General features: G+C 40.0%; 1 protein-coding gene across 1 annotated transcript in view; it reads left to right on the top strand.

Moving 5' to 3' along the window:
* LOC122815802 (carnitine O-palmitoyltransferase 1, muscle isoform-like) overlaps nucleotides 1-27,156 on the top strand; it is a 490,419-nt gene that overhangs the window by 453,678 nt on the left and 9,585 nt on the right. The window contains exon 18 of the mRNA XM_044088600.1: nucleotides 13,142-13,234. Within this exon, the coding sequence (XP_043944535.1) occupies nucleotides 13,142-13,234 (93 nt within the window). The remainder of the gene's footprint in view (nucleotides 1-13,141; nucleotides 13,235-27,156) is intronic.

Raw genomic sequence — 27,156 nt, 5'->3', positions numbered from 1 at the left:
CATTTACTGGGAAAAAACAGCATCTGTATGCCGCGATTTGCTGTATCTAGGAAAACCATAGTGATAATATTAAAAATTTAATAAAGAAACTTCAAACAACATGTAACAACTTCCCTGAAAACCACACTGAAGAATTTAAAATAAAGAATTATTGTGAAACAAACAACCAATAAATATAATTACTACAACAGCACAAGTAAAAGATGTCAGCTGGTAATCTACACCATTGCTTTTGGTTTATCATCAAAAATGGGTTTGCATCCAGTCACAGAGAGCTTCAGGTATGCTTTTGGGAAGAGACAACAGGGAGAACATTACAGCACTGTACTTAACCTCTTCGATTACCACACTGATAGTTTTTTTAACAATCCAGTGATACTGCAGAGCTTTTTTCTCATGAATGGAGTGTGTCTGTGTGTTGGTGGATAGTATATTAGCGAGCGAATGGGTACTGCAGAGCTTTTTTCTCATGAATGGAGAGAAGTGTGTGTGTGTGTGTGTGTCAGGGATAGATTGTAAACGTAAATAAAAGATTCAGCAATGTTTTTTGTTCTTAATTTGAGAAACCTTGGATGAATATTTTTAAAGCTTGAGCCTGAAAGTTTAGTTTTGATGTTAACAATTTAGTATCCTTAGTGGAAATAACAGAAAGGTGAAGTCTAGCTGCATAGTCTTCTAGTGGATAAAGGTGTGCGGAGTGTGGGAAGTAACTGTTAGAGAGTTCGTTGGCAGGGGAAAGTATCAGAATTCTGGTGTACTACAGATAGGATGTAGTTTTTATAGTTGTTAAAAATGGTGTGGTCATTTAGATTTCAGTTGCATGTGTTGGAAGAGTAATCAGTCATAGTGGAAAAGAATCAGTAATACTACCAGGCAGTTGTTTTATCATCTTCCAGAATAGTTTATTATTTATTTATTTATTTATTGATAATTGGTGATTGAGAAAGTCTGGCTGGGTCAGAGGCCCGGGGAGAAAAGCTCCAGAAAGTTTGGAGTTTAGTTTAGAGTTGTTTGACATGCAGTTTTGTTTATGCCTTAAAACAGAGGGAGCACTTTTTGTGACAATCTTTTTAATGAAAATTAGTGAGGTTATAGTTGTGCATTTTATACTTGTTTGTACATTTTATGATTACAGTAAAGTAAGGAGTAACAGACGTTAAACAAAACAGTAATGTGACTATAATAGTAAGGCATTCCTATGCATCACGAAAAATTTAAGTTAATCAGCTCATATGGCAGCATGGAACTCAGTCATACATTATATGACCAGATGCATTTTCATTGGATGTGGTGTGGGTTTCAATGCTGTTTCAATGAATGTGAGTTTCAAGGGCAGAGAAATTTTAATGCTAGGTCTATTTTTATTGTGAGACAGTATTGCTTTGTTTAGCAGATGTCTGTTAGTGTTTATGCATTGTAATGGGACATTGGAATGGCTTCAAGGGGACTCTGGTGCCAAATTTTGGTTGTCTGTTCTTCAGTTTGCATTTGAAAGTTGGTATCCCACAATTCCATTGAAGTGGGCGGGGTTACATAATTATGTGTGTAAATTTTATGTTAATCAGCATACAGAGTTGTACCTATTTTTCATGGGCCTTGTTCAGATTTTTTATGTTTCCAGGTTGAGAGGTATGATCAGAATGGATGAGATAAATTGTGCTTTGTTTTCCATAATAAAAAGTGACCATAATGAACAGGTATACATTTTGGACTAAAATTATAAAGGCAATGAGAATAACTTTTCTGCAATTGAAGGCAATTGTTTATATTTTATTAAGATGATTTATTGTTTAATTTTGGAGATTAAGACAACAATAAGTAATTCTGAAAAGAATACAAACTTGCCTCTTGGTGAAACTTTGCTCTATTTGACCTGCATCTTATTTGCTAATGGAAGGTACAGATATGAGCAATAAATGTACCCTAGAAGAATTAGATTTTAGAGTAGAGTTGGTCATGCATTTCCATGTTGTACAGCAACATCATAAAAGTATAAACAATTTGGGCATTTGGATTATGGAACAGGAGAGAATGATCGCTTTATTTCACTTCATTGATTTTACATTCAGACAATAACCTTGAGCTCCTCCACATTCTGTTATCAGTAACATCTCTTACCATATCCTTGCCAACTATTGAACTCTCTCTATGCCATTATCACACCTACAGATCAGAAGATATACTTAAAGAAAGTACAATTTCTATCCATCAAACTTAACACTGTTCTTCTAAAGGGGTTCACCCATCTATTCATACATTGGGAAACTTTTACTACAAATAAATATGGACAACACTTTCTAGATTTCATCAGTGCAAACTGTCTAGCATTACCCAAATAGGGGCTCAGAAATAACACTATTAGGAGTTTACTCTGTAGAGATTTGAGCTAATGTTGACCCATCACTGTTGCACATTTATGTAATTGTCAGATTCCAGTCTTCTGCATGTTTTTAGTCAGTGGTATCCTAGTACTAGTTTTCTTTTCACTAATAAGTTAGAATGGTGTTTACTAATCAGTTTTAGACCATGTGCTGTGCTTGGTTCATCTAGTTCAGTCACAGCACTATCACTTTCAGAAATGACTTAAGGAAATCCTATTTCACTGTTTTGTCTTGATACTGAGTGGCATACCTCAAATTATATATCTGCACCATGGTTCACTTTCCCCCATTAACCATGTTAAGGAAAGCCTAGATTTCAATATAAACAGCAGAACTTAGGCATGTGTAAATTTAAGACGACACAGTGATAGTCTTCTGGTAAATTCCCAGTGTACTCCTGCAAAGGGATAATCAGGGAAGGCTTGTGGTACTGGTTGCTGGGCTGCAGCCCCCTCCCCAAATTACAAAAAGAAAAAGAACAAAAGAAAGAGAGAAAGAAAGAAAATAAGAAAGAAAGAAAGAAAAATATTTCAGTTTAAAAATAATTTATTTTTAATCATCGATATTCCACTTTTTTTGTTTTGTTCTTGCTGCTCAGACTCCTTGCACATAGACAGAGTTCAGAGTTTATCTAACTTGAAGCTGTTTTTGGCTTTGTGCATACTAATTTTACTTTGGCCAATCAGCACAACTGTTGAGGACAATAAAAAACATTGCTTAACAAGAGTGACACTGGGATGCTGCCTGAAGCAGTGAAGAGCCTTTCTGTTGGATCAGGCTGCCTCAGGTGACCTTGGCAGCCTGAGACTAAAAGTGTAACATGGTGTTGGTGTACTGAAGTAGAGGTAGGAGTGTAGGAGAGTTATTTTGGCAGTAAGCCAGCATTTAGGAAAGTAAGTACTTGATTTGAATGTGTGTGTGCATGCATGTTTGTGTGTGTGTGTGTGTGTGTGTGTGTGTGTGTGTGTGTGTGTGTGTGTGTGTGTGTGTGTGTGCATGTGTGTGTGTGTGTGCATGTGCCCATGTTTGATTTAAGTTTGTGTGTGCATGTGTGGTTTTATGTATGAATGCATGCATGTATCCATGGAGGAGAGGTCGAAGATTCTCTCAGTTGTCACTTATTTTGGAACACTTTCTTTACTTACTTATTTATTTGCTCTGTCCTTTGAAAAATACATCTTTCTGGTGAATCACTGACTACTACAGTCAGTCAGTAAAGACAGGCATTCATAGGTTCATAGGTTCATAGGTTCGTACTAGGCTATCTGCCCTAGGGCATTTATAAGCCTAGCCAGAGTGTGTGTGGCTTTCACCACCCCTTAGGATGAGAATACTACACCCATTTAGGGTTTAGTTTACTGTGCCTCTGTCTAGTAGTGACACAGAGATGACCCCCGGGGTAAACCTACGATCTCCCATCCACTCGTCAAGATTTCTCTTGAATAGAGTTAGTGAGGGGCTCTGCCTAACATGGATTGGGATTCTGTTCCAGAGTGTAGGGAGCCTCTGGGTTATGAATCTGTCCCTCCAGCATGTCCTATTAATTTCTGTGTTGAGGTTTAAGTCTCTTGCTCTCGTGACTCTGATGGATTTGGATTTTCTGAGGTGGAGCATGCCCATTAATTCCGGATTGGACATGGCCTTGTACGTCAGGCACAGATCACCTCTGAGTAGGCGGTATGCGACTGAATAGAGCTGGAGTTTTTTCAGTTGGGCAGCATATAACATATGTTTAAGACCCTTTATCCTCTTGGTTAGGAACTTTTGAGGTCTTTCCAACTGCTGCAGGTGTCGGGTAAGATACATCCCAAATGGGGCATTGTACTCAATCATTGGCCTGATAAGAGAAGAGTATAGGGGCACAATGACCTCTCTTGATCTAGATGTGAAACCCTTCATGATAAGGTGGGCAATATAGAAGGTCTTCCTAACCACTTTGGCAATGTGAGTGTCAAATGAGAGGTTACTGTCAACCTGGGTCCCTAGGTCCCTGATTACCTCTTCTGTACTTAATGGATTACCACCTATGTGGTAATTTGTGGGTACCTTGTTTTTCCCAAAGGGTATGACTATACATTTTTTGGTGTTCAGCTTAAGGCCATGGCTCTGGCACCAATTATCCGTTTCTATGAGGCCTGTCTGAAGGATGTTTGTGTCTGCTGGAGTATCAATTATGGCGCCCAGTTTGCAGTCATCTGCGAACTTTGTCAGCCACAATCCTCCTATGTTTGCCTGTACCTCGGAAAAATAAATGCCGAACAAGAGAGGTCCCAGGACTGAGCCCTGTGGGACACCACTTGTGACCGGCTTAGAGTCTGACATAGCTCCAGCTACTCTGACCCTGTGGGTTCTGTCCTTGAGCCAGTTTGCAACCCATCTTGTGACATATGGGTTTGCATTTAGGCTGGTGAGTTTGTCTATGATGCCCAAGTGGGGTATTATGTCAAAGGCTTTTGCAAAGTCAAGGTAGGCTATGTGAACTGCCTTACCCTCATCAATGGCCTTAGTGACTGTTTCAAAAAAGTCGACCAAGTTCAAAAGGCAGGATCTGCCCTTGACAAAGCCAAACTGGGTAGGATTCAATGTCTGTAGGTCCCCAATGTCTTTGTTTATGAGTTCCATAATGATCCTCTCCATAGCTTTGCAGACCAGGCTCGTCAAGCTTATGGGGCGGTAATTTCCAGGGTCCGTAGAAGCACCGCCTTTGTGAAGTGGGACCACTGTTGCCGTAAGCCACTCTTTGGGTATGTATCCTGTAGTAAAGCTAAGATTAAACAGCAGCCTTATGTGTGGGTTTAGTTCCTCTTGGAGTTTATGTAGCACACAGCCTGGGACACTGTCCGGTCCCATTGATGCTGTGTTTTTAGCTTTAGAGAGGGCGGCTGTCACCTGGGCATCTGAGATGTATGGGAGGCTGCACTCTGCTGGGATAGTTATTTCTTCTTTTGGCGGGGAGGGGGAGGAGAAATTTGCACTGAACCTGTCTGCCAGAATGTTGGCAATGTCAGTGGGTTCAGTGTATTTTGTGTCATTTCGGACTAACTCTGAGCATATCTGGGAGTTTCCACCCAGGTTTCTAACATAGCTAAAGAAGGCCTTGTGATTGTCTTTTGTATCTTTTGTGATTTTTCTCTCAAAGTTGGCCTTGGATGATTTTATGAGTGATCGTAGTTTTTTGCTAGTACTGATCAGAGATGCCTTCCCTTTTAGGGATTTTGCTCTGTCATGTAGTAGTTTCCTCCTCCTGTTGTAAAGTTTGTTTATGGCTGGGGTCCACCAGACCGGCGCCTGCCTTTGGGGAGTGGGTCTTGGTTTTATTTGGGATTGCATGATCCATGCATTCTTGAAGGTGCCCGTAGAAGGCATTTGTAAAGGATTCAGCAGTGTGGGTTGTGGTTTCCACTGGCCCAGGGGCCTTGAAGGATACCACTTCAGTCTTAAGAAGTGTGAAGTTGGCTTTTGAGAAGTTCTTCACTGTGGTCTTTTGTGCAGGGGTGGGGCGGATGTGGATTTCCAGTGAGATTAATTTATGGTCTGATCTTACCAATGAGGGATATACTTCCGGTGTGGAGCATTTTGTCCCCATGTTTGTGATGATCAGGTCTAGTATATTGTCTCCTCTTGTGGGAATGGTGACTAGTTGTTCCATCTCATTTGAGTTTATGAATTCTAGGAACCTTTGGGCTAGGGTGTTGGGGCTTGAGTAAAGTTCCCAGTCTATGTTTGGGTAGTTGAAGTCTCCCAATATGTTGGTATTTGGAGAGACATTCATACTCTCCAGTGTCTTCAGGAAGGCTGTGTGGGGTTCCTTTGTTTGAGAGGGTGGTCTGTAGCATGCTACAAACTGTAAGGCAGTTTTGCCTATGGTTAGTTGCACCTGGATGGTCTCCGATGCTTCGTGCGTTGCCACTACCTGGAGGTGTGGGTATCTTTGATGAATATGGATACTCCCCCTCCTTTTGTGGTTCGGTCCAAGTTTTGGGGCCGGAAAGCATGATATGAGGTAAAACCTGATAGTGCTGGGGTTCTCTCAGGAGTCTTGAACCAGGTTTCAGTCACTGCACAGACATCGATGTTCTCCATACTGAGGAGGGTTTCGAGAGCATGCATCTTGAGGTTTAGACTTCTGGCATTGAGCAGCATTACCCTTAGTTTTTTTCCACTTGTGTTTTCTAGGGAGGTAGGTTTGTCATTTGAGCCTTGCCTAAAAAAGGCACTATGGGGGTGGCAAGAGCCTTGGCCAATATCCGGAAGCCCAGGGGTGACAGGTGCAAGCCATCCCTTGTGAAGCAGCGTGGCTTGTCGAGCATGTCATCCCAAGCAGACAGACATTGGATCCCCTTAGAATGACACCAGTAATTAAGCCAATTGTTAAAACTGATCATTTTGTCTTTGTACTGTGGCATCATTCTTGGTGAGGGTAAGATGCTGCTCAGGGTCAGGGTCATACCGGCCTTGGCTACATAATCAGAGAGCTCCTCTATGTCTCTTTTCATGTAGTCCAGGGAGGTACGTCTCAGGTCATTCACACCGGCATGTACAATGACTGAGTCATATTTGTACTTGCTGTGGAGTGACCTGAGTGCTTGTGTTATGTGGCAGATTCTAGCTCCCGACAGGCAGCTTACTGTGACCCTCTCCTTGTTCAGTCTGGTGAGCGGGACATCAGTGTGTCTGACTATGGAGTCACCTATTACAAGTGTGTTTGACATGTTATTTGGCCTTAAGGGCTGTGACTGTTTAGCACACTGACTTTGTGAACTATGTGTTGCATGTGCTATGTCTTGAGGTGGTGGTTGCTTGGGTGTCTGCTTTGGAGGCCTCTATTGTTTTGGTAGATTCAAGTTCTGTACTTATTGTCAGGAAATGCATGTTGATGGAACACCTCTTGTTCTGTTGATTTTTTAAACAAATTATGATTATATTTAACAAAATGATGCTGGTAGTCGGCCTTTGTTCATTCGTTGTTGGCTTTGCACAGAATTCTATAGAAACAAGATGAGAGGTCGGGAGGGCATAGATGGCCTCAACTGCCTCTGAGTTTGCCTCATATCTTGGTCTGTTTTCTTGTAAAACATTTAGTGCTTTGGCAAATCAGTGTATAAGAATGTATGTATGCATGGTGGATATACATGTTCTCAGCTGATCTTGGTATTGAAGAATGGTCCTGGTTATGCCATATTTGTTTTGGTAAATTTGAGTATTACAGTCTGCAGTTAGTCAGAAAAGCCAGACATTATAGTTGCCTACTGCTTATGTTCAGAACGTGTTGTAGAAAAAACAGCAGGACAACCACGACAGTAGACTTTAATAAAATTAACCATAAAAAGAGGACAAGCGCTTTTGTGTATAACTACTCTTCTTCAGATCCTATACAAAGTTAAAATCACATCCATATTATATAATGAAAAACAACCAATCAACAAACAGAGCTTAATATCTTCATTAGAATATAGGTGACATCATCACATTTCACTAGTGCTTTTTCTAGCATTTACACCCATTTAAAACGGGCTTGATAAGAAAAAACAGCAGGACAACGACGACAATAGACTTTAATAAAATTAACCATAAAAAGAGGACAAGCGCTTTTGTGTATAACTACTCTTCTTCAGATCAGACCATAAACTAATCTCACTGGATATTCACATCCCGACCCCACACCCTGCCCAGAAAACCACAGTGAAAAACTTCTCTAAAGCAAATTTCACACTCCTCAAAACCGAGGTGGAATCCTTCAAAGCCCCCGTGCCTGTGAAAAATACGGCCCAGACCGCAGAATCCTTTATAAATGCATTCTATGAACACCTTCAGGAATGCATGGATCATGCGATCCCAAATAAAACCAAGACCCAATCCTTCAAAGACAGATGTCCTGTCTGGTGGACCCCAGCCATAAACAAACTATACAATAGAAGGAGGAAGCTACTAAATGATAGAGCAAAATCCCAAAAAGGGAAGGCATCACTGATCAGTATTAGCAAAAAACTACGGGCACTCATAAAATTGTCTAAGGCCAGCTTCGATAGAAAAATTGCACAGGACACTAAGGATAATCACAAGGCTTTCATTAGTTATGTTAGGAACCTGGGTGGTAATTCCCAGATATGCTCAGAATTAGTCCAAAATTACAAAAAATACACTGAACCCACAGACATTGCCAACATCCTAGATGACAGGTTCAGCGCAAACTTCTCCCTCCCCTCCCCACCAAAAGGGCAAATATCTATCCCAGCAGAGTGCTGCCCCCCTGACATGTCAGATGCTCAGATAAGAGCCGCCCTCTCCAAAGCAAAAAACACAGCATCAATGGGACCAGACGGTGTCCCGGGCTACGTCCTACATGAACTCTAAGAAGAGCTAAACCCAAACATAAAACTACTGTTCAATCTCAGCCTTACTACAGGATATGTGCCCAAAGAGTGGCATACAGCAACAGTGGTCCCTCTCCATAAAGGTGGTGCCTCAATGGATCCCGGAAACTATCGCCCCATAAGCCTGACTAGCTTGGTCTGCAAAGCTATGGAAAGGATCATCATGGACCTCATAAATAAAGATATTAGGGACCTACAGACACTGGATCCTACCCAGTTCGGCTTTGTTAAGGGCAGATCCTGCCTCTTAAACCTGGTTGATTTCTTTGAAACAGTCACCAAGGCCATTGACGAGGGGAAGGTGGTCCACACAGCCTACCTGGACCTCATAAAAGCTTGATACAATACCCCACTCGGGCATTATAGATAAGCTCACCAGCTTAAATATAAACCCCTATGTCACTAGATGGATTGCAAACTGGCTCAAGGACAGAACCCACATGGTTAGAATTGCTGGAGCCATGTCAGACTCCAAACCAGTTACAAGTGGTGTCCCACAAGGCTCAGTCCTGGGACCTCTCTTGTTAGGTATATATTTCTCGGAGGTACAGGCCAACACGGAAGGACTGTTGCTGACCAAGTTCGCAGATGACTGCAGACTGGGCGCCATAATCGACTCTCCAGCCGACACAAGCATCCTCCAAAAGGGCCTCATAGAAACAGACAACTGGTGCCAGAGCCATGGCCTCAAGCTAAATGCCAAAAAGTGTATAGTCATCCCTTTGGCAAAACAAAGTGCCGACAAATTACCACATAGGTGGTAATCCATTAAGTACAGAAGAAGTAATTAGGGACCTGGGGACCCAAGTTGATAGCAATCTCTCATTTGACAACCACGTGGCCAAAGTGGTTAGAAAAACATTTTATGTCGCCCACCTAATCATGAAGGGATTCACAGCTAGATCAGGGGAGGTCATCGTGCCTCTTTACTCATCCCTCATCAGGCCCATAATTGAGTACAATGCCCCTTTTGGGATGTACCTTACCAGACACCTGCAGCAACTGGAAAGACCCCAAAAGTACCTCACCAAGAGGATCAAAGGGCTCAAACAGATGCCATATGCTGCCTGGTTAAAGAAACTCCAGCTCTACTCAGTGGCATACAGCCTGTTCAGAGGCGATCTGTGCCTGACGTATAAAGCCATGTCCAACCTGGAATTAATGGACATGCTGCACCTCAAAAAATCCAAGTCCCATCGAGCTACGCGGACGAGAGACTTGAACCTCAGCACTGAAATAAATAGGACATGCTGGAGGGACAGATTCATAACCCAGAGGCTCCCTTCACTCTGGAATAAAATCCCAGTCCAGGTTAGGCAGAGTCCCTCATTGACTCTCTTCAAGAGGAATCTTGATGAGTGGATGGGAGATCGTAGGTTTACCCCGGGTATCACTTCTGTGTCACTGTTAGACAGAGGCACAGTATACTAACCTCGAAAAAGGGCATAGCAAAATAAATTTAAAATGGGTGGTGAAAGCCAAACACATTCTGGCTAGGCTTATAAATGCCCTAGGGCAGATAGCCTAGTATGAACCTATGAACCTATGATGCTGACACTGCTATTAATCCCGGGATACCTATGTGCCTGCATTCTTAGTATCCACTTTAATTCAACCTGTTCCAAGTAATTGTTAGTACCACCACCCCTCACATTTTTATGGACACATTGTAAAACTCAAGAAAAATGGTGACCTGGACATTCCATTATATGTTTGGCAAGCGAATTTTTAATATTTTTGTTCGTAATCTCATATGTGTCTACTAGTTCTATCTCTTAAATGCTGTATAGTCTTGCCGACGTAAAAACAAGGACAGAAATTACATGTGGCAAAATATATTAAGTTAGTAGTAGTACAGTCTGCATAGAATCTAGGTTTAAATTCAGACAGTGCATGCTAATGGAACACCTCTTGCTTTTATTTTTTTAACTAGTTATATTTAAAAAATGTCTCTGATTTGCTGTCTTTGTCCTTTCATTATTTTTAGCTTTGGTAAGAATTCCTGACAAACAAAGTTGAGAGATATAGTTGTGTGTGTGTGTGTGTGTGTGGGGGGGGGGGGGCAGAGACGTTGTCAACTGTCCCTGATTTTGCCTAATATTTTGATCTATTTTCTTTTAAAATTTCTGGTACCCTGGCAAAACAGTAAATTGCAATTACTAAATACTGATTAAGATATTTTGTTTTAGACTTAACAGCCTCCAGAAAAAGCATGATGAATCATGATGTTATTCTAGCATTTTTTAAGTATATAAAGGCAATATCTGTTCTTGATTTTTGATCTTTTGTTCATCATTATTTTTTAGCTTTCGCCTTGATTCTTGAGCTAACATGAGAGACATTTTGTTGCAGTGGTTCACACACTATATTCTAATGGTTCCCTATTAGAAGACCGAAGACGCATTCTTTTGAATGCGTCTTGGTCGAACTGAAAAGCCTGAAACGACAAAATATCAAAGCGGCTTTTAAGCAAATTCTTTCCCTGGGAAATAATTCACTTTGCTGCTTCATTGACATCTTTGGCACAGTAGTGCGATCTCAAAGTTGGTATATTTAAGTGGAGGGGGGCACAGCCCCACCACTTAATGTAATGTTTAAAATATTTTAATTTTTTTTTTTTTGTTGCAACAGAGATTTTTTTTCCTTAGGAAAAAAAATCGCTGTTCTGACAGTTCGAAATTGTAAGCTTTCGCTTACATAGGGTCTATTAATCACCGTTTGCTTTTTTAAGCATTCGGTGATCTAATATGGACCCTATTCTAATAGTAGTGAGCTGTTTGACAGATATTTATATGTTTGTTTATTCATTTGATCCAGATCTAATATATGATGTCTACAGTCACAGTCATACAATTAGCTGTAACTGAGGGTCACATTTGTGTTTTTGTGTATGTAGATGTGGAGGAGGTTATTACTGTAGCCAAATATTTTATATTTTATCGCATTCTGATATCTGAGGTGTATATAGTCAAGAACAGCTTCAATTGCAGGAAACGGGCTGTGTGCAGATGACAATTCAAGCTAAGCAATCATTATTCTGTCTGTGTTGAGATAGTGTACATTTGTGTGAAGTCAGATGGAATACTTTACTGGGTCTGTTTTTAATGCAGTCAAATATCTGAGACATGCAGTCAATACAGTGGCTATAACTGAAGCGTATTTGGATTGTCTGTAATTGAAATGACTGTGTATATGGGATGGAGCTGTTCAATATATCTAAAAGTAACAAGTTGGTCATAATTTTTTTTTCACTTTCCATTACAGTCAGACAATCGCAATTTACTCAATAAGTAGCTGTCTGTAGTGGTTTAAACAGGATGTGTGTGACAGGAGCTGATTATTGCCAGAGTATCACTTCAAAGTGTATTGCCATCTAACAGCACTTAATTCTCTGAGGTTATGGGCGTGATGTGTTCTGTATGCACTTTGCATGTACTCCCTGCCACCCCCTCTTTTGTTTCTTCTCCCAGATCCTCAACTGTATAATATATCTCTAGCCATTTGTGATTTGACTTTTATCTTAATTTAACACCATCTGAGTATGTAGAAGGGAGCTTGGAGGGATATGAAGGCTCTATTCCCAGATAAGATTTATATATCCTTGCAAGAATGTGTCTTTCGCAGTTTTTTGGGGAATAATTATTTTGTGGACTTCGAATATTAAACTTTAAATACAAAAGACTTTTTCTGTGAAAGAAAAACATGAGACTGAATATTTTTGAGATTTTTCTCTGCAGGTTATCATTAGACTAAAAAGTCATTAAAAAAGCTGTAAGATGTACCTCTGAGCATCTAGAACTCTGTGATTTCAAACCAGCAGCTTACTTCAGTGATTCAATCCAGACTGGTACTGTTTGATCTCACCTAGAGGTCATTGACCTGCTGCAATTGAGCCCTATCCCATTCAGGTTAGCCGCACCCATTCAGCTTCTTCCTGCAGCTATGCTTTGCATTGCAGTCACCAGCCGCTTCTAGGAAAAATCCAGTAAAACAAAACATTCAGTATTTCCAAAAAAAACCTTCATGTAGGCATTTGCTGGCTGTTAAATGAAACTATGCTCCAATGCTGCTTGCAGTAGCTATAATTTATTATGATATGCATTTTATGTTAAATATGTTTTCAGTAATTATTTAATATTGATGTTTTCACTGGATCTGTTTCTTCAGTAGCTTAGTCTAATGTAATTTCATCTTTTGAACCTGCAGATACCTTAGTACCTTGTGGTATATATGCAGTAAACATCTAATAGAAAATTTGTAGGTTACTGTCTGATTTTGTTGACTGAGATCCAGGCATCTTTGCACAGCTGGTGTCACATGGCTAACCAAACACCAGAATACCTGAGCTGTACTTAATGTTTTCTTGTGGTGTTTTCTTCCCTCCAGGTTGCTGATGATGGTTATGGTGTATCTTACATCTTTGTAGGAGAGGACCTGATCGCTTTCCATATCTCCAGCAAGTTTTCCAGTCCAGAAACAGTAAGTCACTAAAAGAGTTTATGTTGGGCATTATGGGATATACTCATTTTCTGCAGGATGGCATGCATATAAGGCAATGTCACAGAATATATTAATAGTAATGTCATTTATTCCAGACTGACTATGGCAAGTATAAGTTGTTTAGCTAATAAAGTAGAAACGTAGTTGGCTATAAGTACAGATTGTGACAAAGTTATTAGTTACTTAGTGCAAATAAAAGAGTTTAATACTATTAATAACTCAACTACAAAATAACATTGATAACACCTTGTGTCTGCCACTGAGGATTCTCAATCAGTTTCAAAACTTAATGGGCAGTGATTTCAGAACTGGCTATTTCAGGGTAGTGTATATTACAAATAGGAGTAAATGCTCATTAAAGACAGAGAGAGAACATATGTGGTATTTTTATCCAGGTTGTATTTCCATTAGCTGGCGCATTCAGATGATATGCCCAGCACCTCTCTGGCTGAATGTCTTACCTGGAATTCACCCACGCATGATTATTGTCCCTGTAGAATGCTGCAAGGTCAGTAATTAATTGGCATCTGATGGATGTGTCCTCATGTGTTCGATTAAGATGATTCCTTCAGTTGTAAAGCATTTCAGTATTTGATGTATTATTGTCACTAGGAAGTGGTCAGTCTTCAGTTCTGTGAGCCCTTCCTGTGTTACCTGACCCACCGGTGGTTTCCTCTGTAATGGTTCTGCACCTGAGAAAAGCTGAAAGGCACCTTGTGTTGTATAGTTATACTGTACATACAGTACTTGCACTCTGTTCTGAATACCTATGAGATTTCTGTTTAAATGTATGTCTCTTGCTTGTCTAGTGTCTGGGTCATGGCTGAAATGATCTTATACAATGCATTGGCATGCATAACATTTTTCATTGCAAACCTTTAAGATATTGGAATCATAGGAAATACTAGATAGTTGTGTCACAAGATCATTTTTGCATTGGCAATATCCACTCTCACGCTGCATCCCCTTTCCCAAGAAGGGTAAAACAGGTTAGTCCAAGAGTAAATTTATGGGTACCCATACAACCAAACATATTAAAGCCGAAGCCACACGGTAGGACAACCCTGTAGTGTGCAGGAGCCAGACAAGATGCAACACAGAGAAAACAGTAGCTCAGCATAGCAAAAAAAAAAAAAAAAAAAAAAAAAACAGTGAATACATAATAAATCCACTTTTATTCCACCTTTAATTCGATAAAAAGACAGGTTATGAGACAATTTCACTGCAATTTGCATCTTTTTCAGTAACATCTTCCTGATAAAATAAATTCAACATATTTATATTGTCAAAATCTGGTGCCAAAATAACATCTTATAACTATTTGAATTGTAAATTCTGATCACTATTTTATAATAAGTAAATCAAACAATATATGTACAAAATTATCTAAATGCAAGTACTGTGATGCCATCAATTAATAAAATGCATGAAAAATGTGAAATGAATATATGGCAGTGATTAACTTCACATTCTACATAAACCTCTGACATCTACTGGCCGAAAACAAAATAGTATCACATTATATAAAAAAAGTTATAAATGATCCTGAGTCCAGGTTTAAATAAGTGTCCTAAATGAGCTATCAACAGATGCTTCCTAGTGGATAATAAGGTTTTCCAACCTGTATGCTTATCTACAAGTCTGAAAACATAAATTTAGCTGTCATGTTTTAAGGTGTTTGCATAAGGCACTACATTCTCTTTTAAAGCAGACATCGTTTAAGTTCTCAGAAATTCTGTATTTAAAAATATGGTTGGTCTTTCTAACATAAAAAAGAGCACAAACAGAGCTAAATAAACAATGGCTCTGCAAGTAATTCGGCTACAAATCTGATAAAGCTTAGTGGTATCAGCAGAGGTAAATTCACTAACAAACTTGAAAGACCAAGATCTACATGGCTTACAACTCACTGTGTTAGTACCATCAGTTATTACAAAATCATTCCCTGACCAGCAGTGAGGTTTCTTATAAAAAACTCTGAAATAATTTTAACTTTTCTAAAAAAAACATGTTACATGTATTAGGTAATTTCTCAGAAAAATAGTTGTCATGTATCAAAATATACCAATGTTTAGTCAATACCCCTATAATCAGGTGTACATTAGATGCATAAGTAGCATGTTGCACTTAATTTAAAATAGTTTTTTCTTAAAATTGCATTTTACCTGCCTCTGACCTAGCACACAAGTGTTGGGGTAATTTATTGCACTGTTCTGACTAGTTTGCTACTTGTGTGTCTCTGCTATCCTTAAACAAAAACAAAAAAAACAAAAAAGTCTTGCTATTTTCCCACTTTCTATCATTTAAAAAAAAGTTCAGTTACAGAGTTGCTGTTCTAAACTGTTTGTAAGTTTCTTGGAGGCCAGTGCTTGCTTGGGCTAAAGGGAAGTCTCTGTGTTCACCAGTGGCAGTGGTTAACACTGAGCAGCCTGCCTGTCCCTGTAGGAGTGGTTACTGCCTAGAAACTGTAGTTTTATTGGCCATTTTGGGTCAATTCCAAACTCCTTGATCTCTCTCTCTTAAAACCCTGCAACTGCGTGGTTTTGGCATCTTTCCAGGCTTGATAGTTGTTGCTGAAGCACCTACCAAGAGGAGAAAACGTTGAGAGAAGAAAGGAGCCACTTTTGAGATTTTAAGTATTTTCTTCTGATTTATTTCTTAGAAAAATTGCATTGCCACCTACTTTTCAGCATTTTCTTGCTTGCAAAAGTTGATATATGTGTTAGAAACAGTATTTAGAACATACCTAGAGCCTGTTTATTGCATTTTTTGTGTTGCACTTAATTTAAAATCGTTTTTCTTAAAATTGCATTTTACCTGCCTCTGACCTAGCACACACGTGTTGGGGTCATTTATTGCACTGTTCTGACTAGTTTGCTACTTGTGTGTCTCTGCTATCCTTAAACAAAAACAACAACAAAAAAAAAAATCTTGCTATTTTCCCACTTTCTATAATTTAAAAAAAGTTCAGTTAGAGTTGCTGTTCTGAACTGTTTGTAAGTTTCTTGGAGGCCAGTGTTTACTTGGGCTAAAGGGAAGTCTGTGTTCACCAATGGCAGTGGTTAACACTGAGCAGCTTGCCTGTCCCTGTAGGAGTGGTTACTGCCTAGAAACTGTAGTTCTATTGGCCATTTTGGGTCAATTCCAAACTCCTTGATCTCTCTCTCTTAAAACCCTGCAACTCTCTTTTTGAGCGGTCTTGCGCACAGAGCAGCGTCGGGCAGCACCGGTTAGCTGGGGTATACTATTCCTGGCTCCACAAAGTCTGCACTGCAAATTTTCCCTTAGAACTAGGCAAGCCTCAACTCAAGTGTTTCAGATCAACTGCTCTTATTGCAGCACTTGCATAACCCAAATCAGCACTTGTCCAAATCTCCTAGACAGCACTATTATTTTCCAAATCTCCTAGACAGCACTATTATAATACAGCATAAGACCCTCGACTGTCCGCAAGACAAGTGAAACTCACTCTTCCAAGCATGTCCAGAGGTCAGCTTCAGGTGTACTCTCCAGTTCATCTGGTGGAATTGGGCATCCTGAGGCAGTGTCATAACTGCCTCATGTATACAGACAACCCTCTCCTCTTACCTCTAGACACAAACACTTGTGAGAGATGCAAATACACAGCCAGACTGGAGGCTAAGCGCTCTCAACCCATGACTGTAACAGACAGTCAAGGGGAGAAGAGACACACTAGCATCACACCACCAGTCACACATGGATCTACAAAACAAGCACCGAAAAAAAAACATACACATAAATGCACAAAAAAATATTTGGAGGCACTAGGTACCAATATGAAAAAGAAACAGTGCCCTCCAAAGTAGACAAGCAAGCAACCTGCACCTCCAAACACAAGCCAGAAAACACATACTTCACCTCAGCAGTGTGCCTCACGACAGCCCCTAAGGCAAAACACCATACCCAACACGCTAGTAATAGGAGACTCTATAGTAAGGCACACAGATGTTCCACTCACCAGGATGAACAAGGAGAAGGTTACTGTCAGCTGCCTGTCGGGTGCTAGGATCCGCCACATAACACAGGCACTTGGGTCACTCCAGAACAAGTACAAGTATGACGCTGTCATTGTACATGTTGGTGTGAATGATCTAAGATGTACCTCCCTGGACTACATGAAAAGAGACATTGATGAGCTCTCTGATCATGTAGCCCAAGCTGGTATGACCCTGACCTTGAGTAGCACACTACCCTCACCTAGAGTGATACCACAATACAAAGACAAAATGATCAATTTCAACAATTGGCTAAGCTTCTGGTGTCATTCTAAGGGGATCCAGTGTCTGTCTGCCTGGGATGACATTATAGACAAGCCTCGCTGTTTCGCCAGAGATGGTTTGCACCTGTCACCCTTAGGCTTTCAAATACTGGCCAAGGCTCTTGCTGTTCCCATAGTGCCTTTTTTAGGCAAGGCTCAAAGGACAAACCAACCACCGTAACCAGCACAGGTAACCAAAAGCTAAGGGTAATGCTACTGAACGCCAGTAGTCTCAACCTCAAAATACACGCACTCGAGGTACTCCTCAGTATGGAGAAAATCGATGTTTGTGCAGTGACGGAAACCTGGTTCAAGGCTCCAGAGAGCACCCCAACACTACCAGGTTACAATTCATATCATACCTTCCGGCCTCAGTTACCGGATCTCAGTACAAAGGGCAGAGGTGTATCCATATTCATCAAGGATACCCACATCTCCAGGTTAGTGGCGCAGCATGATGCCCCAGAGATCATCCATGCACAACTATCAGCAGGAAAAACCACATTTCAAGTCGTAGCCTGTTATAGATCGCCCACCATGTCCCAAGATGCTCACTCAGCATTCCTTGAGGCATTGAAAAATATAAAGGTCCTATCCAACACCATAATTTTGGGTGATTTCAACTACCCTGGTATAGACTGGGTGAACTACCAAAGTTCTAACTCCTATGCCCAGCGGTTCATAGAATTTATAAATTCAAATGCCCTTGAACAACTGGTATGTTCTCCCACTAGAGGGGACAACATATTGGATTTAGTCATCACAAATATGGGTGCCCATTGTACCACACCCGTTATCACTCCCTCTCTGGTCAGATCAGACCACAAACTGATAACCCTGGACTTCCTCACCCCTCCACCTTCCCCAGTCAAAGAAACCATTGTAAAAAACCTTTCCAAAGCAAACTTCAAACTACTTGCATCCGAAGTGGAAAGCTTCACTATTCCCTTGCAGAAGGATAATGATATCCAGGATGCAGAATCCTACACCAAGGCACTTTATATACATCTTCAGGATTGCATGGACCGTGCTATCCCAAATAAAACCAAGACACCTTCCTCAAGCAAGAAGAAGCCAGTCTGGTGGACCCCGACCATAAGCAAACTATACAATAAAAGGATGAGACTTATACAAAAAAAGGCCAAATCTCAAGTAGAAAAATCATCCCTGATCAGCATTAGTAAGAAATTGAGGGCCCTCATCAAGTCAACTAAAGCCAATTTCAAAAATAAGGTTGCCAAGGATGTCAATGATAACCATAAGGCCTTCTATGGTTACATCAAAAACCTAAATGGCAACGCTCAGGACTGTTCTGAGCTAGTACAAAATGGAACAAAATACACTGACCCCACTGACATTGCCAACATCTTGGCTGATAGGTTCAGTGCAAATTCCCCCCCCCCTCCCCCAACCACCTACAGGGCCTATTACTATTCCAGGGGATTGTGTAACTCCAATTATTACTGATACATTGGTTAATAAGGCTCTATCTAAAGCTAAAAACACTGCCTCCATGGGACCAGATGGTGTCCCGGGCTGTGTCATATGCGAGCTCCAAAATGAATTAACCCTGCATCTGAATACCCTGTTCAGTCTCAGCCTCTCAACAGGATATGTGCCCATAGAATGGCGCACAGCAACGGTGTTTCCACTGCACAAGGGTGGGCCCACAACCGACCCTGGGAACTACCGACCAATAAGCCTGACCAGTCTGATCTGTAAGGCAATGGAGTGAATCATTATGGAACTCATATATGGAGATATTGGGAACCTCCAAACACTTGACCCTACACAGTTCAGCTTCGTCAAGGGCAGATCATGCCTCCTGAACCTGGTGGACTTCTTTGAGACAGTTACTCAGGCTATAGATAAGGGAAAGGAGGTACACACGGCTTACCTTGACCTTGCTAAAGCATTTGACACCATTCCCCATTCGGGTATTATTGATAAACTCACCAACCTGGGCATAAACCCTTACATCACAAGATGGATCGCAAACTGGCTCTCAGACAGATCCCACTAAGTAAGAGTAGCGGGATCTATGTCCGAATCCAAACCAGTAACGAGTGGTGTGCCTCAGGGCTCTGTCCTGGGGCCCCTCCTGTTTGGCATATACTTCTCAGAAGTACAGGCAAGCACTGAAGGGCTGTGGCTGACCAAGTTTGCGGACAACTGCAAACTGGGTGCTATAATAGAGTCTCCAGCCGACATGGATATCCTCCAGAAGGGCCTTAATGAGACTGATGCATGGTATCAAAGCCATGGTCTCAAGCTAAATGCTAAAAAATGTGTAGTAATCCCCTTCGGAAAAAAACAGAGTACCTGTGAACTACCACATAGGAGGTAACCCCTTGAAATCTGAAGAAGTAATAAGGGATCTAGGGACCCAAGTAGATAGTCAGCTTTCCTTTGATAACCATGTTGCCAAGGTGGTTAGAAAATCCATCTATGTGACCCATCTGATCATGAAAGGGTTCGCATCAAGATCTAAGGATGTAGTGGTGCCCCTCTACTCTTCCCTCATTAGACCCATTATTGAGTACAATGCACCAATTGGAATGTACCTGGCTAGGCATCTCCAGCAGCTGGAGAGACCACAGAGGTACTTCACTAAGAGGATTACTGGTCTCAAACAGTTGCCCTATGCAGCATGATTGAAAAAAAACTAAGGCTTTCCTCTGTTGCATACTGCCTTCTCAGAGGCGATCTCTGTCTAACATACAGAGCCATGTCCAACCCAGAACTGTTGAACATGCTCCATCTTAGCAAAACAAAATCTACTCGAGCTACACACTCTAGGGATATAAACTTCAGCACAACAATGAATAGAACATGCTGGAGGGATAGATTCCCTTCACAAAGACTTCCCTTGCTATGGAACAAGGTCCCGATCTACATAAGACAGAGACCCTCACTATCACTCTTCAAGAGGAACCTTGACGAGTGGATGGGTAACAGAAAGTTCACACCAGGGATCATACCAACAGCTCTACTAGATAGGGGCCAAGGGTACTAGCTGCTAGATCAAGGGCCTAGGGAACTAACCAAAGGGGCGGTGAATAGCGCACAACGTGGATGGGCTAATATATGCCTTCGGGCAGATAGCCCAGTACCTACCTATGACCCTATGAAATAAAAATAATGATGTTTTTCATTCACCTTCCCATTTGTATTTTAATTATATTGTAGCAATTCTGTCCTCTCCATATAATCAGCTTCTCCCTAGCTCTATCAATAACGTTGGTTGTATATTCTCTAGACAGAAATCTCTGCCTCATTCAATCAGATGCTAGAAATGTATTCCTGAGAATCAAAGTAAATTCTTTTCATTCCCATAAACTGTAACTTAGGGACACTACTGATTATATTTCTGGATGAAAGATGGCTGCTTGTCTTACGGACTTTTTACTGAAAGATTTCCCATCCAACTTTGAATGTAAAAATCAGTCATTACTATTGACCAAAACCACCTCCTCTCTCCATCTACTCCACTAATGGCACTATAATAGAACGAGTTAATCAAACAAAACTACTTGATGTCATGATAGACGACAACCTAACATTCAGTAAACACATATCACTCATAATAAAGAAAGTTCACATCAAACTTGGTGTTCTATATAGGGCCAAAGCTTACCTTACTCAAAATGCCAAACTAGCCACAGCCAGTTCCCGCCTGCTATCTACACTTCTCTACTGTTCTTAACTTTTCAATAACCTGCACAAATCTGATTTACATCTACTTGATTCTTGCTATAACAAATAACAAAATTTGCTGCTAATATACCCAACAGGACCCATCATTGCCTTGCTCTTCACAAACTACACTGGCTTGAATTTCCCAATCTGTTATTGCTCAATCAGCTCACCCCTGCCCACTCTGTTGTCCACAAACCTGAAAACTGCCCTGCACTCCCCAACCTAGTGCAACTAAATACCAACCCCAGGACCCTTTGATCATCCAATAAACTTATACTCAAAGTTACAAAGTCCCATAATTACTTTGGTGACTCTCTCTTCTCCTTCAAAGTAGCCAAACAGTGGAATATTACCCCAGAATATCTTAAAAAACACAGATCGTCATAGCTTCAAAAAACTCCTAAAGGAATACCTTACTCAGGAATGGCGATGCTCCTATAATACTCCTGGGTAGTTTCTCATGCCTTCGATCAAATGTTTTCTATTCTGCTATCTTCTTGTCTTACTTCTTCCAAATGAAAATACCACAATAGTTTTTAGTTATATAGCTAATGAGTTTCCTATTACTGTCTGTAGTAAGGCTTAAGAAATGTAATGTTTTCTGTTTTACATTCACCTTTTTGTAAATTGTGATTGTTGGCAACTGTCAGACCTTTTTTTTTTAAAATTTTTGTAATATTCTTGTACTATTGTTATGGAGCACTCCCCGAGTCTCTGCTGAAAACAGGCTACTTGCTCAGGTGGACTCTACCCAGTTAACAAATGTAAAATAAAATAAATAAAATAAATAAATAACATTCAAAAAGCAATTTGCTTTGGTTGAAACTCCATGGTGAATTTGATCCCCATTTATTTCATTAAATTTTTTTTTATAAACTCCCTTAATTTCCCATATCGGAATGGCAAACCAACCAGCAGTCATCCTGGATTCTTCTCCATATAGCCATGTAAAAACAGATTATTAATTTCATCATAGATTAACTGTTCTTCAATATTGTTCCTTCAGCTTTTCCCATTTAGGGGTCACCACAGCGGAACTCTGGTCTGCTAATGATTGGCAGTATATTTTCACAGTGCCAAGGTGCCAGCTGAATGCCCAACCTTCAACGAAGGCACGCTCATTCACGCATGTCTTTTGAACGCCAATCGACCACAGGGAGGACATGCAGACTCCACATAGAAGGCGCTCCAGCCGAGAATCGAACGGGAGAACCTCTTGCTCTGAGGCGACAACGCTACCACTGCACCACCGCAGCTGTCTACTGTTTTTCAATATACCTAATAAATAGGTCTGCATAGATAGAGACAAAAGATGCTCAACAGATGTACCCATAACTCACCAAAAACATATTTAATAATAATGAGCAAGAATGTATAGAAAACAACTAATAGTAGGGACCTATTCAACCAATATTCAGTGGGGTATACATGTATATAAGAATTTTATATCAAATGTACACTTGTACCGATCTTCTTACAATTATAGTCCTTGTATCATTTGTAGAAAATGCATAGTGTACTGTAGCCTAGAGCATATAAGTGGAAGAAATGGTTTAAGACAGAAAGTAAAAAAGCCAACAGTGGTTCAGTAAGAGACCCATTGCCTGAAAAAATGGGTCTGTCAGGTGGAATTTTATCTTTCTTATGAATTTTTGGGAGCACAAAGGAATACTGTTATCTAGGGTCTTTCACTATGACAATATTTATTATTTTGCTACTCATAACTTCTTCCTCAATGATCAGACGTGTAACTGCATCTGTTTTGTTTTTTTTTTTTGTCCCTAGGGGTAGGACTATATACCATTCTCTGGTAATATCGGCCATCTGCCAACTGTCCAAGAGCTTCTACATGATATGTTTGCATAGCCCACCATACCTCTCAACCCGCAGACATCAAAAATCCGGACAAATGCTCTTAAAAAGTAGGACCATCTGGCCAAAAATCTGCACAGCTAATCAGCATGACATTTGCATACCTAATAGCACAACTCCCCCCTCTTCCTGTAGGATTGTGGAATATCTCCACTCAGAAACACTAATTTATAAAATACACAAAAAATTTCCTCTTAAAGTGCTGTCAAATTTTGATCTTTAAAGAATGTAGCCACACTAATGCCAGGAAATGACATTGTTTGTTGCAAAAATTGGCAAATTTAAAAGAAGATGATTGACAATGCATATAACACAAAATTAAAAATATCATTATTGCAAAAGACAGCAGACATGGATGGCATAGATGAAATGGATGCTCTGACGTAGAGGAGCATCAGCTATTCTGTATAAATAAGGCTGCAGCTGACACTGCTGTGTGTCATTACAAATTTAATGCATAAGTCTAAAACTGATCTGTTAACATATTATGTACAGCAGAACTGCTGTAATTGCTTCAAACATCCTAGTACAGAACCTTGATAAAAACACACCATTTCCTTGCTGTCATCCACAAGCACTTATCTGACCTCTGTTGTTATTTCTCAGTTTCCATATTTCTTTTAGTTATGTTTTTATATTCAAAAGTTAAGAAAATGTGTTTTTTTAAATAAAGAACTCATAAAAGGATTGAGTCAATGCGTGAATAAAATATACAGTCCTTGTAATATTAAAAAATGTGAGCGCTTTCGCAGTATGAGTACTGCTTCATCAGACATAAGACATCTGACACCGCTGTTTAAATAGTAAAGTGAAAGCATCACATCCAGTAGGGTGTGTACTATAAAATAAAGTGACAAGCTCATATAAAAAAACTTTAAAACCAAATGCATTAAAATCTCATAGCAGCTGTTAATGAGCATAGCAAGGACTACCTGTACAACTCCCTTTGTTTCAAAAAGGGCTTTAATGAAATATTTTCATTTAAACCTTTAGCCCTATCTACTTGTAACCTCAACATCCATTTAACCTCCTGCGTTGCTATATAACTTTCTGTGTCACCACCCCTGTTGCTACTATACACTCTCTGTATGACCATGAATTTAAACTCATGCTGTGACGCAACAAGGGCATTGTGCTTTGCCAATGCATTATTCTCTGAATTAATGTTAATGCCATATATGTGTTCACGAATACAGTCCTTTAGCTTACGGTTGGTTTTGCCAACGTAGAAACTGGAACATGTCTGACAAACAGCCTGATATATCAAATTGGCTGCATTACAGTCTGCTTCTATCCTAAAAGTGTAGACCTTACCAGTGTCTGGGTGTGTGAATATATCTGTGGTGTCTATATAAGTGCAGTACCGACAGCTATTACATGGTTGCATGGTACCTAGTGTGTGCCCTGTACTAGCCTTGTTGTCATCTCGGTAACAACATGCTCCTAAGACACGTTTTGTTTTTAAATGACAAACTAGGGTTATCTCCCAATATTTTCCTGATCTCGTTATTGCTGGTCAATATAGGCCAATATTTCTTAACCACATTTGTGAATTTATTCACATCACTACTGTAAAACATTGGCATCCAAGTATTATTGTAATCCTTAACTAAACTCAAGGTGTCATCAGTAAATGCTGAAAAATAGGGTCTAGCTGTAGTGGACCGTAGGCACATGACATTACTCAAAGTGGTGTCCACTTCTGCGTTTGATACCCCCTATCAAGAAGCCTAACCTCTTAAGGCTTTTAAGTCTGTTTCAAATATCGACTGTTCGGGGTTGCGTCTGAACATTCGTATGCATTGCCCTTTCACAATGTTTTTAAAAATGTGTCCAGGGTGCATACTTCTGCAGTGTAAAAGGTTATTTCTAGTGCATGCCTTGCGATGTAAAGTAGTAGTAATCCTACCATTGGTTTTCTTGAAAATCTTGATGTCCAAAAAATATATCTGACTGGACTCTACATTAATGTCACATTCCAAAAAAGATGTACAATGTTGCAAATAATCTGTAAACAATTTCAACTCATCTATACTACCATTCCATAGCAAAAAAAGCTTATTTACAAAACGTCTGTAGAAAACCATGTGTTGCCCCATGTTCAGATTCAAAAACATACTGTCCTCTGATTGAGCCATGACTCACTTAGCATATCTGTTAGCCATGGAAGTGTCCATGGCTACTCCTTCTACTTGCAAGTACAATTCCTGGTCAGACATAAATACGTTGTTCTCTAGAACAATCTCTAATAGGGAGCATATCAGATCAATATTACAACGGGTTTGTGCACTGTGTGATGTCAGATAGTCACGCACCATATCTATAGAGTTGGGTATTACTGTAAGTAAGGACCAAACATCAAGCATTACTAACAAAAAAAATCCATTGACCTCTGCTCATGTTCAGTAAACATATATAGATCATGCAAAAAATGTTTAGAATCTCTTAAAATGTAAACATTACTGTCAAGTAATGGTCTCAGATTCTTGTCAATAAAGATGGAAAGTGGTTCGATAAACCATGCCCGGCCTGAGCCAGTAGGTCTAAAAGGGAGTAACAGAGGGTCCTTATGAATTTTGGGAAGTCCATGTAACTTCGGAGTAATTGGTTTATCTACTGAATAATTTAGGCATAATGCTGTGACATAACATGTCAAACAAGCAATCCTTGACTCTTGCAACAATCCTGTTTAAAAAATTAACATCAATTAATTTATATGCACTGGTATTATTCATGGGTGATTGTTTAACTGCAAAACACTGGGCCTCTTAAAAACATTCTTTTGTATACTATTATTGCCCTCTAATGCATGTCTAAGCATCACTGTTCTAGCAAACGTTTTAAGATCAACAACTGAGTTTATAACATTAGAATTCTGCATTGGAATAAATGACAGTCCTTTGTTTTCACAATGACAACTCACCAGGAGTTAGAGTCCTTTTGGATAAGTTCCACACTAAGTTCAATCCTTCTGTTGCCACATTTTCTTCAAAGTGTGCACATTGCCTGGTTCCTGCTGACACTTGTGTTTCAGCCTCCTCCTGCTCTGCGAACGATTTCTGTTGTGCAAACCTTCCTGTGTGTTTGTCCCTTGTATGGTTATAGGAAAAAGGTGAAAACGTTCACTCTCTAGCACGCCATCGTTATTCTTCTCTCGCACTGATGGCTGGCTCATTATCACTTCCGTTTGAGCACTGGTATTGTTAGAGTTAATTTCAGCATTTACTGATGACACCTTGAGTTTAGTTAAGGATTACAATAATACTCGGATGCCAATGTTTTACAGTAGTGATGTGAATAAATTCACAAATGTGGTTAAGAAATATTGGCCTATATTGACCAGTAATGATGAGATCAGGAAAATAGTGGGAGATAACCCTAGTTTTTCATTTAAAAACAAAACGTGTCTTAGGAGCATGTTGTTACCGAGATGACAACAAGGCTAGTACAGGGCACACACTAGGTACCATGCAACCATGTAATAGTTGTTGGTACCGCACTTATATAGACACCACAGATATATTCACACACCCAGACACTGGTAAGGTAATGAATTAAGTATGACATGCTGTCACACCATCAATCCTTGCAAGTAAACAGAGACAGCAGTTTGTTGAATGTCCAGTATTTGCAAGCTGATCAAGGCAGAGGAACAAGTGTCTTATTCACAAGTTTCACAAGTTTCTGTGAGTACTCACTTACCTTTTCACTGTTTTCTACACATCAAAAGATCATGCTAAATTAATCTTTTCAATTCTCCCTTACAGTTGCGTGTCAGCGCAGTTGTGGTTACAGCTTTAGTGACATTTATCACATTGAAAATGCTCATAAGCTAATGAAGCAAAGGGTAAAACTTAACTCCAGAAATGATAATTTAAAGGTGCCATTCAGAATTTTGTGGCACCCTGATATTTTCATTTAAAAATTTGCATTTACTGATGAATTCAGGAAAGATGGCTGGTATGTAGCTCATATAACTACACTGCCCTCTTTCCCTACTTTAAAAATGGCTATTTCCTTATTGTTTCGTAAGAAATATAATCCAGCTCTT

The sequence above is a fragment of the Protopterus annectens genome, chromosome 11.part0 (assembly GCF_019279795.1).
Source record: "Protopterus annectens isolate FY-2018-M chromosome 11.part0, PAN1.0, whole genome shotgun sequence".
NCBI lineage: Eukaryota > Metazoa > Chordata > Ceratodontiformes > Protopteridae > Protopterus > Protopterus annectens.
This window is presented reverse-complemented; position numbering and strand designations above follow the sequence as displayed.